The sequence below is a fragment of the Hypomesus transpacificus genome, chromosome 17, assembly GCF_021917145.1.
Source record: "Hypomesus transpacificus isolate Combined female chromosome 17, fHypTra1, whole genome shotgun sequence".
Classification (NCBI taxonomy): domain Eukaryota; kingdom Metazoa; phylum Chordata; class Actinopteri; order Osmeriformes; family Osmeridae; genus Hypomesus; species Hypomesus transpacificus.
The window spans coordinates 13,616,363-13,630,685 of record NC_061076.1 but is presented as its reverse complement, the minus strand read 5'-3'; the positions used below and the strand labels follow the sequence as shown (position 1 = coordinate 13,630,685).

At 44.1% G+C, this 14,323-nt stretch overlaps 1 protein-coding gene across 1 annotated transcript; it reads right to left on the bottom strand.

Moving 5' to 3' along the window:
• Nucleotides 1-3,137: 3,137 nt before the first annotated feature.
• scaf1 (SR-related CTD-associated factor 1) lies at nucleotides 3,138-13,348 on the bottom strand (the record flags this gene model as incomplete). The annotated part of the gene is made up of 8 exons (XM_047038270.1): nucleotides 3,138-4,155; nucleotides 6,220-6,348; nucleotides 8,144-8,434; nucleotides 8,521-8,603; nucleotides 8,708-12,415; nucleotides 12,557-12,657; nucleotides 12,802-12,881; nucleotides 13,232-13,348. Coding segments are annotated over 8 exons (4,668 nt in total), but the record flags the coding sequence as incomplete, so codon positions are not given.
• Nucleotides 13,349-14,323: the final 975 nt, after the last annotated feature.

Below are 14,323 nucleotides of genomic sequence, written 5' to 3'. Positions count from 1 at the left end.
TAAGGTGAGGAGTTAGCATGCGTGTAATAAATCCCTAATTTCACTGGATAACAATTAAAACATTAATGTATTGCAAAATCTTGAATGAATTAAAAAACCATGTCCCTTTCTTCATGAATTACCAGCATCAAATAATTTCCACATTTATTTCCACATTTATTTCCACACCACATTTATTTCTGTGCTGTATTTATTTCCGATCTCACATGCAAACGGGAGGGGCGTGGTTATCTTCAGACCAACGCAGCTGCACACAAGATCGAAGGCAGATAGGGACACCTAGATTCAGTGGAAGACATTAGCCGTGTCAGTGATCGCATGCTGGGTTTATAGATAGCTGGTGCACACAAGAAATGCAGGTGCAGTTAGAAAAATTGCTTCACACAGGAATCCCTGTGGAACCCCCACACATATTTGGCACCCCCATCCAGCCATGTCCTGTTCCATGGAATCAGAAAGATCTTTTTTGAAACCCATTATTTTGTTTTGGCTTTTGTTCTGTGGAATGTAGCTACTTGATTTCCACAGAAGTCTTGAATGACCACAGACCACACACCTACTATTACTTACCAGGCAGATGAGTGTGTGTATGTGTAGGTGTGTGTGTGCACACGTCTAACCCTCTCCTGGAGACATCAATTATTGTAGATAGGGGCTTGACTTTGCTGGAATCCAACAATGGTTGACATAGAGCCTGTGTCTGTCCAAACTTGATGATGATGTCCAGAGTGCAAATTATCCGTTACTCCCTAACCAGGGTCAGGCCAGAGATTTTCATCAACATCACAGGCAATGTTTTCTCTAGCCAAACAGCAGGGGAGAATGCCCTTGAATGCCTGAGCCAATTCTGCCTCTTCCTCTGATATTTGCATCCATGATTTCAAAGTACAGATGAGTTTACCTTTTTATTCATTCCAAACCCGATTGCTGGTTGAGTATTTTTGCTTGTTAGTGCTTACACATGGATAATTGTTTGTTAAGGGTGTTTGAATTGCGCTGGTTTGAGTTTACTTGTCAAACGGCAGTGTTTTCTAAATGACATAATGGTGACAATTGTGTCTTACAGTTCTTTCCGATTGCTTACAGTTTTTTTCAACTGCTTACACACATTTCTTTTTTACTTGTCATTCTTTGCATTTGGGACATGGCAACAAGCGTTTCAAAGTCAAGTTCAAATGTCAGTGGCACAAGAACGGTAGCCTGGCTGCCAGCCCAACTTAGCCCTGCCCACAAAAAACATTTGGTCGGAAAGTTAGGTCTGGGGTAGCTCAGTTGTGGAAAAACTATATCCGAACGAGAGCTGTTCGGACCAATCAAACTGTCAGGGCGGGCTTTATATGATGATGGACAGATGATCAACAGTAACGTGATCAACCACGTCACCAAAGAGCGCTTGGGTTGAATTCAAACAAAAAATTACGTTGCTCTGATTGGTTGTAAGTCTATCCAATTTAGCAAAGAGGCATTTTTTTTCCAGGTTCAGTTAAAACACGACCCATACTCACAGCCAAACGGAACGTTATCAGACTCATATTCTGACCAAAATTAGTATAGAGTATTAGTTAGTATTAGAGTATGACAACGTCAAGCTACAAGAATGGATCAACACAAAAGAAATCAAACCCACGACCAAGGCTTTGGTGAATTAAATAGAAAATCTCCAGAAAGAGCAGCAAACAGGTTCACAAAATTACAGGTGTCATAAAGGTAATAAAGGATCTCATGCAAAAGGATGACAATGCCTCACAAGTAGCCTACAACCTCAACTTGAGAATTAAATTAAATTGGAAATCACCTGATTACATGAGTCTCTGATTCTAGTACTTCCTAACGAGGAACAGAAAAAACTATGAATGGTTTACTAAGGTAAACAATTGGCTTACTAAGGTACACAATGCAGTTTTAATTGAATTTGAGTCAACTTTCTTCCAAATCTCCTTTTGGCATCCAAATCTCAACCCTTTCTCCTCTGACCAAGTACACAAACATCCTGTAATTTCAGCTTCTTTATACAACTTTGTGAACTCAGGCACAACTCCCTGAGGGCCAGGGAGGGAGAACGTACAGCACAGGAAGCAGTAGCCCTGTGCTTGGACAACTCAGGAAATTCACATCCTGCCAACCATGACTAAGGGAAGACACAGAGCAAATAGTCAATATTTTGGAAGATTGAGACACCATTTTAAACATGTATAGTATCCTACATTGCTAACACCAATAACACATTGCTAGTCAAAAGGAAGCTTTGAACTCTCTAGCAAATTATGAGATACCATAAATACTTAAAAGGCAATGATGTATTTTAAGAGTCTTCAAACATGACTATAATACCACCTACAGTAGGCCATGTCTCAATCCAATGGGTCTACTTTCTTGTCATTCATTCTGCATATAATTTGTGTTCAATATTTGTAAAGCATGCAAATATATCTAATAGACTTGAAATGGGCATAATTACAGTAGCAACGCATACTTGCAATGTTATGCAATTTCTAAATTCTTGAGATGTGCGAGCAAAACAGGATGGAACCGGATCATTGAGTTGACCCTCAGAGCCTTATGACTTCTCAGTCCCCAATCTCTCCCACTGTAGTTTAAGCTTTGTACATTCCAGAAAGCAGGTTATGTGACATACCCAGGTAAGTTAACTCACCAGCTGACACCCAGCATTGTAGCAACATTGCCAGTAGGTTGCGGCAACATTCTAAATCAGCTGGTGGGTTAACTTACCTGGTTATAATGCATTACCTGCTTTCTGGAATACCCCCCAGAACATTAACAAAAGGCAGTGCGATTCCGAACTAGTCACCGTTTTGTAAACAGACAGAACATTGTTTTCAGTGGGGATAATGCAGAATTGTCTGACTTTTGTACATGTCATGTTTTTATGACTAGTTTTCTTTTCAAAGGAAGTTGATCCGGTGTTATAGCAACCTCTCAAAACATTTGTACTTAATCTCTCCCACCTGCAAACATGGCATTGCTGTTAGATGCCACCCTTACTACAAATCATTTAGAATTCTGCATTCCCTTATTTAGTACTACAGCATTCAACTATACGTTGTACAGTTGTTGTATGGTGCTGCCATCTTGTGTTCCATAATTTATTTTCAGTAAAAAGACAGACAAAATAAATATTTTCATAAAATGCATACATCCGTTTAATTTTCTTTTGGATAAAAATGTATGTGACGTTTGATATACAATGTTGGGTTTTAGGGTTTCCTGCAAAAAAAACAAAAACAAAATCACTTTGTAAACATGAGCCTCATTGCAGAAATGGTAAAAAGAAAGACAACAGGGAGCTGTGTGATGAGTTCAAATCATCAGTTTCAACCAGGTTTCTCAGTTGTATTTTTCCAACCCTCATGACGTAAAGGTAATTAATTAGACAACACCTGTGATTTTAGCATCAGTGGTGTGAACAACCATTTCAGCCAATTGAGTGGGTCTGGATGAACCCTAACATGTAAAACAATTAAAATAAAGTAATTCTCAAAGAAGAAACACATACACACACATAAAAACATGCACGCACCCACACACACACAGAGAGGAACAAATGTTACATTTCTATTTTGACCCATTCAACCAAGCAGACCCGACTTACATCCAGGTTGAGCTTGAATACCATCCAGAAAGAGAGAAGCGAAAAGAGGAAGGGGAGACATTTGCTGTAGTGTACTTACAGTATGTACAGTGTGTGTGTGATCTACATCTCTTCCTCAAAATGGCAAGTTTTAATATAATGCGTGTGTACATTTAGCATTTTATCTACTTGATTTTGTACTGCAAGACAACATGTTGTAGACGTGATGTGGTTAAAGGGGTACATATGTAAGTATACAAGGGGACAGGGTAGGGGGGAGACAATTGTCACTCAATGGCCGTAGTAGGCCCAATCACGTGCAGGGGAATGGGGAATTAGAGTGGGGGGCGTGAGGAATAGTCCAAGGACCAGTAGAAGCCAGTGCAGGAGTGACCCCTATCATCTAATCACGAGTAAGAATGGAAACCACCCTGCTCTCTCTCCTCCCTTTCTTCCTCGTCCATCTTGCGGCCATGCTTCCTGAAGTACTTGTACCTCTGCACGTAGAGTTTGACCAAGTTACTAACTTTAACTGGGTTGATCTCCCCTGTGCGACTGTGGCAAATCTGAAAGAACAGAGATCACATGGGGTTTTGTATCCATACCTACAATTAATCAGTTGTGTTTACAAAGTATAAACACATTTGTTTAATTGCTCTACTAAGATGGTTAGGTAGCCAGCTGTAATTGTATGGTAAGGAAAAGTAATGTTGCAGTGTACTTACCTGCTTATCTCGATATCCAATAAATACTAACTGGTAACTCTTAACAGTATATTGAAACACATAATATGGTCAGTTCAATAAAAGTCCAGTCAAAGTTGGTCAATAACCTTGGATGTGAAAACGTGCACACTTTGTAATTGGGGGTTGTGTTCAAATTATTCCAATATCGTTGGTTACAAGATCATATTAAACTTTTATTAAACATTTTTAAATAATTTCAGCCATTCCAGCAAAAAGTTTCAATTTCACTAGGATGGAGAACACGTTTTGGGATGGATTTAATTAATTCCTTTATTTCTAAAACATAGGTCAATGACCGATAACTTTTTTAGGAACTGTAATAGAATTGTAGGATACATGTACAATTAATGTGTTTTAAATGTGGTTCATTGATAAGAAACATGCTGGAACAACAACTTGTGCTGTCTGCAGGAAGGGGAGATGATTAAGTTGAGTTTGTAGAAAGTTGAGAGGTTGTAGAAGGTTGAGAGGTTGTAAAGTGTTAGGAATTGTTTACAGTAGGTCAGATGGCTATCTGTATTAACTATTTCTGAAGGTGATGACCCCACAAAGGACAGTTGACCATTTTGGATGGTCAACTTCTGGAGTTTTATGATGTCGGGACTTGGAGAGAATGCAGCATGAGAGTACTTATCACCTGAGCTTTGGAGCATCAGGTTTTGAGGCTGGGTTGTTTCAACTATGATTATATCGTATTAGGAGTGAACTAATGACAGGAAGGAACACTGAAAGGTTGTCCAGTTCAGGAGATAATTGTGTAGGAGAATGTGACTGACGTTTATATTGGTTGATTGTTGTTTAAAGACCAGATGCTTGACAATTCCAGGGCACTCCTTTAAATATCGAAGCTGAAGATGGCCAGGGTATCAGAACGTGTGAGAAGCTGTTTGGGCGTGTTTTACTACTGATCATCTGATTGATGACCAGGGTTCCGTTCTTCGTACGTCGCTTATTACATCCAAGATCAAATGACACATCCAAGATGACATCATCTTGCTAATCATTATCTGGCTAATTGGGTTCTTCGAACACCCTTGTTGTTTATGATTAGTATAGCTGGATTAAGTTATGCATTGGTCTAAAAGGGGGTATGTATCAATAGTAGAAACCTTGATCAGCAACGCTGCTATTGGCTGCTCACATAAGTCTATGGCTGCTCACCATGGCCAAAAAGAGCACCCCGTTTTTTTCTGCAACAGAGCCAAACAGAGCAAGGTTACTCTGAATTTTGAGATTTAATCAGAAGGCCAGGGAACACCTCAAAGTCTGCAAAATCCAAGAAAGAGGGCTGGCAAAAAGGAGCAGACTAAATTAAATGTATAGTAGCGATCACGTTAGATGTATCGCTTATTACATTAGGCTAGGCCAGGGGTAGGCAACCCTGGTCCTCGAGGGCCGCTGTCCTGCATGTTTTAGTTGTTTCCCTGCTCCAGCACACCTGATTCAAATGAATGGTCATCACCCGGCTTCCACAGAGCTTGATAACAACCCATTCCTTTGAATGTTAAATTCTGCTAATTATTCTTGCACCTTCCGCAACAGGTTGTTGTCATAAAAACGGACAAGACATGGCTGTGACAGACTTCCTGTATCACCTCTGCTTATAAAGGCGCAATCAAATCTTGTTTACATAAAATAAGCCTGCTCCCGAGCAGGTTTAAGCTAAAGGACTTGTTGCTACCCAGAATGAGCTTCGAAGAACCGAACAATCCAAGATAATGACAAATCGTCAACAATCCAAACTGAGTTAGCGACATACGAAGAACGGGCCCCAGGTGGTTTTGTGTTATTGTCTTATGTTTGAGTGTCGATGATGGTTACGTTGGTATAGATATATAGAAAATTCCACAACAGAACTCAAAAGGGTTTTCAGTGCAATGTTACCTTGTGTACTGCTTTCCTCAGGATGTCTTTATATTCATCTTTGTTGATGTCCTTGCGCTGATAATAGGGCTTGATGGCTAGTTTCACCTCCTCTACCGCTCGTTCCTGAGTATGCAGCTTCTTCAGGTACTGGGGGAAGAGAAATACATGCAATATTACTGCAACATCCTAACCTACATGTGAAATGTAAATTTAGAGATCAAAGCTGTAAAGTTGCTTAAAAAAGAGCGGCAACAGCAGCCCATAGTCATCCTCATCTGACAATTAGCCAAGTAAATCCACAAATCATTGTAGCTCTGGTTCCAGCAACTTAGCTGTAAGGTTGTTGCTATGGTTTCTCCACTACTCACAAAGCATTGTGGCATATGAACTAACTTAATACTTCCCTACAGAATTGTTATCCATTCAAATCTGTTGGGTTATTTCTTAATGGTAACCTACTAAATACACAGAAGTTGTAAATATACAATTAGTTGTTGCTTATAATAGGTTACAAGTGCATCAGCCAAGTGGCTAGTGGAATAATCTACATTTACTACCTAGGTGTGACATTTCTGCCCAGTTAAAAAGAGAACAACTTAAGGAAACTAAGTTAAGACTTATTTTATATTTAAACTATTTATTATAATTAACATGGCAAACCAATGTTTCCATGTAAAAAGGCAATGCAGAGCCCACTTTTACCTCTGTGCAGAGTAAAGTGAGATCCTCCTGTATTTTTATCTAGGTTGAGTAATGTTTATCAATGGCATTGTTTTTAGCCTTTGGCCTAATAAAACAATCTCAGCTTTTTGGCGGGAAAAAAAGGGACAAGGTGAAAATGGAGAATCCCAAATTTTGAGCACTGAAGTGAGCCGAGTTAATTTTAGAACTAATGTAGACATAGTTTGGAGCAACTTTTTTTGCACACAAGGTTATGTGGTTAATTATGTTATGTCATAGTGACAACTATTTTCTTTAAATGTAATAATGGATTTTTATATGAAAGCCTTAGCAATATTTGCTATTTTATTGAGTAGTTAACTAGAAAGGGTAGAATTTCTGGGGAAATTGTGAGGTGTGCTTGCGTTGGTTGCAGAAGGGTCTGTTTTTTTTATTACTGATATTTCTGTATATTTTAACCTTTAGATGAGTGAGTTCTAAACATTTCCAATGGTCCCCACAGCACAAGTTATTTTTCCAAAACGGTAGCTAGCAAGCTTTAGTTAGCTTCCGGGCTAAATTACTTAGCATAATACTCATAGCAATGCTACTACCATGCTAGTGTTACTTGTTAGCCTTCTCATTAGTACATTTTGAAGCCATATGAAAGCGTTTGTCGCATAGTTTTTGTCGATTGAAAAATATTCAGTTGGAATTTTCTAATCACATTTGCGAAATTACGCTGTGGGACCCGCATTCGAACGATCACATATGTGGAAAATTACTCTTTAACGGGTTAAATAAGTATGCATACTTAGTATTTTTGAAGATGGCATAGATTAAATTGCATACATGTGTTGCTGCTCACTTCAAAATACTAAGCGTGAAGTGTAAAATGAAACAGGGTTCTCTTCCGTCTTGATTTTTATGGAAATGGCATGAGAACCCTATTTATATATACACACACATTACATTTCGTCATTTAGCAGACGCTCTTATCCGGAGCGACTTACAGAAAGTACAGGGACATTCTCCCCGAGGCAACTTCATTTAGCAAGCCAGGAATCAAACCGGCAACCTTCTGCAATCAATAGCACGATTCCCTAACCGCTCAGGATTCTGATATATGAGAAAAGATATAGGTTGTGCCTTGCCAAAAGCAGTCAATAATCCATAGCAGTACACTAGAAGGGACTTATTTCAATTTTTTGGATTCTTATTAAAATTCTAAATATGAAATGTTAAGTTGAATATGAAATGTTTAGAGTTGGATAATTTTCACCTTGTCTGGATCTTTACTCTCGCTGTCCCAGCCAGTCTCACTTGAGCCCCCAGTTACTCCTGAAAAGCCCATTGGCAATGGCGGAGGTGGGGTCTGGGCACAACCCATGGACATGCCAGCAAGCAGGTGAGAGGGAGGAGTTTTGGTGCAGCCGTGGAGAATGAACTGGGCAGGGGTGGGACCGGAGGTTGGATGGAGAGAGGGAGGAGGCGGGATATGTGAGGTGGAAGAGGAGGAAGATGAGGGCGGGGCAAGCTGCTGCGACTGGTTTTGATTGGCTTGAGAGAGGATCTAGAAAGAATTCAAGACAAAAATTAGTTTGAGCCCTCTTAGACATAAGGGCAAGAGACAAAATACCTGGCACACAATTCACTCACCTGGCTTGTAGCTTGAATAAACTCTTGAGCTTTGGCTCTACTGGCAATATTTGCTTCCTCCATCTTGAACAGCAGAGCAGTCACTGTAGTAAGAAACATACACAATTAGGATTTCCTTATAAGAAATTACAGCCTACATATCAAGCTACAGGCAGACATATCCAGGTAATGTTGTGGATAAACTCACATGCCAGAACGCCGCCAGCAGTGCAGTCCACTCCTGTCTGCAGACTCCATGGGAGCGGCGGCGCTGCAGGAGGGGGTGGGGGAGGGGGCGGTGGCTTGTTGGCTGAAGAGGAGGACACAGAGGAGGAGGAAGACGAAGAGGGGTCTGTCGAGCAGGGAGGGAGAGACAAGGAGGCTGGGGCCGATCCAGACGAGGATGAGGAACAAGGGGGCGAGGCTAGGGGCTTTGGGCCGTCGTCCACTGGGAGGGGCTTCATGATGGGGGTGGACTGAGATATGCAGGTGCCCTCCCCTTTGGAGGCAATGAGCAAAGGAGGGCTAGAAGCAGGGGGATTGGGGGTAGTTTGTGATGGGCAGTCCTCAGGAAGGAAAGAAGGCTCAGGGGTTTTGCAGCTGCTGTCAACAGTCTGTGAGTCTGGTGAGGATTCCCTTGCATCTCGCAAGGGGGGAAGAGAGGGCGGGGGGGTGTGGCCGGGTGAGGATGAGGGTGGAACAACACTCACAGAGGACGTCGATGACGAAGAACAGGGTAGAGGGCCGACTGGACCAGGGTGAGGACTCGAAGCTTTCCCTCCACTTCCAAGTCCTGATTGAACCTCAGTAGAGGCTCCATCCCAGCCTTCTATACTACAGTTAGCTTTTCCCCCATTTTCATCTGCAAGCCCCCCAGCCACTTCCTTCTCCCGTGCCTTCTTTCCTAGGCGACGCCTTCGCTTAGTCGCCAGGGAGGACGAAGGTGAAGAAGCTGAGGAGGATGTTGATGTTGTTGAGCTGGGCTTAGCTTTTTTGGACCTAAGCGCAGGATTGGATAAAGAAGGAGGGGGTGCGTTCAGAGAGTTGCGTTTTCCTTCCTTGCCAGGGTCCTTGTTACGCCCGCTTAGTGAGAGCGGTTCTGTGCATGGCTTTAGGAACGGAGACCTACTCTCGTTGTCCCTCCGGAAGACCACTGCAATAGAGCCCCCGACCACTTGCCCACAAGGACCACCTCCCGGGCCACCTGTCCCCAGAAGATCCATCCCTAGCTTCCCTGGGCCTGCTGAGCCCCCAGTGGTGCTGCTGACACCCTCCCGCACAAGCACCGATACTTTGGACTGCATCTTTCCTTTACGGCTGCCACTCAGCTTCTTGGACCTGCTGGAACGACCGGACTCCTTCTTCCCCACTTTCTCTCCTCGCTCTTTCTCCTTCCCCAGCTTGTGCCCCCGTTTGGTAGAGGGAGTGGCAGGTGTGAGAGAGGCCTGCCCTGAGGAGGCATCGGCCTGGGTTGGTGAGAGAGAAGAGGAGAGACCCTTGCTTTTAGGTCGAACGGATGAGGATTCCGACTGGACAGTTTTCTTGCCTGTCCGTAATTTCTTCTTGAGGTGGTGCCGTCCGGATTTCAAGGTGACCTTGGGTTTAGGGCATGGGGCAGGTGGCTCTGATGGCAAGGCCGGGGGTGGAGAATCCTCCAAGGAGGGGTAGTCTGAGTCTAAAGCCTCGCCGTCCAGAGATAACATATCTATCTCCAGCTTGCCAGAGTAGCGGTCTGAGTCGTAACTATGGTAGTGGTGTAGCGAGGGGGATCGGCTGCGCCGGCATGCGCCGTCTTCAGCCTCGTCTTCTGAGTGCCGCCGCCTCTTCTTCTTCCTCTTGTGGGGCTTGTCTGAGCCCTGGGCAGGGCTACGGGGAGAGGTCAAGTCCAGTGGAGGTGAGCTGGGAACCGTTGTCGTCGTGGTGGTAACTGTGATGGTTCGTTTGATGGCAAATAGGTCGGAGCCATTCAGGTCCTGGATGGACGGTGGAACCACAGACCGACCATCTCGCCGCCTATCTCTCTCCCTGTTGCTTTCCCGGTCTCTATCTCTTTCTCGCTCCCTATCCCGGTCTCTTTGCTCTCTGCCCCCTTTGGACCTTTTGGAGCTCCCTTTTTCTCTGCTGCTGGAGTCCCTCTCTCCATCCCTCTTTCTCCGGCTGGAGTCTCCATCCCTTGCTCTTTCGTCTCTCCTTCGATCACCGTTTTGGTCTCTGTCTCGATCCCTCTCTCGTTCTCTTTCTCTGTCTCTATCTTGTTCTCTGTCTCTTTGTCTTTCTCTGTGGTGGTCTTCAGAAAGACTCGACCAGGAACGTCTACTGTGTGTCAACCGGCCGGAGGAATTGTGGGAGTGGGAAGCCTCGGGGCTGCCTTGTCGTCTTTTCTTTCTTTTCCGGCTGTTGCTTCTGCTGCTCCGTCCTCTGTCTTCCCTGCTCCCCTTCTCCTCTCTCTCGTTCCTCCGCCCTCTCATCCCGTCCTTCCTTTCACTACTATCACCTCTGCCATTTCCCTCCTTCTCTTTCTTTTTCTTCCTCCTCCGCTCTTCTTTTTCCCCTAACCTTCCTTCCTTCCGCTTGCGACGCTCCCTTTCTTTGGAGCCCTTGGAGGACTTACGAGCCTTGCCTTCCTTCTCTACAGATAGGGGAAGGGTGGTGGATGGGGGCGAGGGGGAAGGAAGGGGGAGTTGTGGCAGGGGCTGAGGCGACAGAGAGGAGGGGCAGGAGCGGTATCTTTCCTTTCGCCGGCTGACCAGCTTCCTCCTTAGGTCTCCTACACCGACAACCAAGGGCTCAGCTTCAGGTTCTGCATCCCCATCCACTGCCCCAGGCCCGGGTTCAACCCAATCCCCCTCTGCCATCACCGACACAAAACTTTCTCCATCCAGCACCCGGAGGATCCTCTCTGGTTTGGATCCACCCAAAAAGGGACTGCCAGATGGGATTGAAAGAATCCCTTCGTTGGCTCTAGCCCTCTTCCCCCCGTCTCTCTCAATAGCACCAACAATCTCACCCTCCTCTATCTCAGAGTGATCAGAGTCTGCGTTTTGCCTCTTCTTCCGTCCTTTGCCACGCTCTATTGTCCTGTTGGCCTCCCTGTCCAGTCTCCTCCTGAGGGGGAGAGGTAAGGAGCGAGGGGAGGTTGGAGCAGTGGGAAGTGTATAAGTAGAGTCGGGGGGGGGCTCGTTCTTTTTCCCTTGTCCCCTCTTCTCCGCAGCTCTTTCCATCTCTGCCTTCCTTCTTGCCCCTCGGGCTTCCCTGCTCTCACTGCCACCGCTCTCATTCAATAAGTCCTTATCCTTCATCCCTTCATTCTCTGAGACTGGTGACCCAGTGGGTTCAAAGGGGTCATATTTCTCACCTTCCTCCTCCTCCTCCTCCTCTTCTTCATTAGCAGCTACACCACCCTCTCTCTCACCCTCAGTGGGGTGGAACGGATCGTAAATGTCAGTCTCACCCCCTTCTCTTTTCCCATCAAAACCAGAATGGAGTGTTGAAGGATTAAGAGACTGATTGGAGGATAAAAGTGGAGGAGCGGATTGAGAGGGAGGGGCTAGGGAGGCCGAGGTTGAGGAAACCACATCACCTGTTACGCTGTTGGAACCTCCACCTTTTATCTGGCCTTTCACATCATTGTGGTAACCGGTCACCGTGCCACTGGGAGAAGAGGATGAGGAGGAAGGGGAGGATGAAGGGGAAGAGGGAGCAGATGAAGGGGAGGACGGTGAGGTGGAGGGAGAGGAGGGAAGGGGGCTCTTGACAACCTCATTAGTCCTGTGTTGAGCTGAGGAAGTAGGCCTTCCTTTTAAGCCTGGGGTTCGAGTTAGGTCCATGGCCCACGGAGATGGATGAGCTGGGGGCCAACCACAATCCAGTGATTCCTGCAGCCTGGAGTTTACTCCGGAGAAGGGATGCAGCAAGGCTGCAAGCACACAGTCAGGTAAAAATGCTACATATAAAAGGATGAACACTGTTCATCCTCACTGTATCAGCAACATTTTCTGTCTTTTGTTTCTGTTCATGCAGTAGATAAGTCTACAGGGTGTTGGATATTCGGACTCACCTGTCTTTCTTCTGCCTACAAGTGGGGCAAACAAGGACAAAATGCAGAGCGACGAGCCCTCCACTCCAACCTCAGCTGTGAGCTCCAACTGTAGGTCTGAGCTGAACAACAAACGACCCCACAAGTTACATACAAGGTGACTCTTCTACAAAATGTCTATTGGACATGCATAACCCTAACCAAATGACACAAACTGACTGAAAACATTAACACACCATCAACCATGCTCGGTCCCTTGCTCTTACCTGTTGAGGAGCTCATGTGGAGACCAGTTAAAGGACACCAAAGAGGGGGTAGGTTCTGAGCTTGAAATTACAGTAGCTCCCTAAATGGGATGGGGTCACAGATGAACTAGCATAGTTGCATTATAAGCACAACGTTGTGTGTGTAAGTGCACACAAGCATTAGTCACTTTACTTACTTATACATTTACAGTTAGGTTTAGGTTAATCTAAAATATTCTTATATTAGGTTATTCTCAGGTAGGCTTATTAGGTGAATTATTCTATATTATTCCATTTTTATTGATACTGTTTATAAGAATATCTTATATATGATTAGGATGTAGATGATTTATTAAAGGCTTAGATAGCAGGACCAAAAAACCTCTGTAGCTGTACTACAAATGGCAAAAAACTGAACTTAAACATTAGTTATTACAGTGCTATCACATACCAGCTCACTCGACTCATCATCAGGGGTCCCCCTGTCACCTTGAAAACACCTTAATCTTTCCCTGGTTCTGTCTTCATCCTTCTCCACTTCTTCCTCTTTGGAGTCAGTGTCAGCCTGTATGTGTGCAAGGATGTTATCCCATTGTTAGATATGGAGAGTGAAGGAATTATCATCGAGTGTCACAATTCCAGAGCGTAAAGCTCTGACTTGTTTTGGCTTGACACTCAAGCAATTTCTTGTAGGAATTATACCTTTGTCTCAGGAATGTTGGCCTCCACTCCATCAATTTCCTTCTCTAAGACCATCTAGGTAAGAACAGTCACTCGTCAGAGCACACAGTTCTAGCATTATTGTGCTGCTTTTCCAGGCACTGGGTAGCCCGGGTACTACAGGATTGACAAGTGCCGCTGATAATCTAAACATTGGCCACACATTTTAATGACATTTCGTCATTTAGAAGAATGTTGCCAAATAAAATATCTGCACAGTTAGCTAGCACCGTACCAGAACTTATTGTAGGTGCAGATGCCTGGATTGGACTATGTACTGTAGATAACTATCCCGAAAAATAGGTAGGCTAGCTCTAGCATCCTCGGATTCAACCATCCCATCCTCTTTTGACACTAATCTTTGCAACGTTGATCTTTTTCAGTTAGTCAACCATAGCCAGCCACATATCAAAAATCATGAAGTGTCCAAACGCAACGTGCAAACACCATCTATATATTTGCAACTAGCCAGATTTCGTGCTGATGCTAATAGTGAAATAATAAACGTTAACAAATTAACGTGGTGCTAGTAGCGGCGTACCTAATGCTGCTTGCAATGCTAACGCACCTTGTTAGCTAGCTAGCCAACAACACACAGTAAAGGCATTCTGTTTTTGGATATACCAATAATCCACTGTAAAGTCTATTTTACGTTTACTTCTATGTACGTAGATTGTCTTGTCATATCAACCCTCTTCCAACTTACCGCTTGTCTTTAAAAGCCAGGCTTCTAAGTTTTAATTGTGTATTTACAGTTTTTTTTCTTTAAGAGCACAATAAAAGGCCCATCCCATCCATTGCCTCCATTTTACTTTCCCAAGAA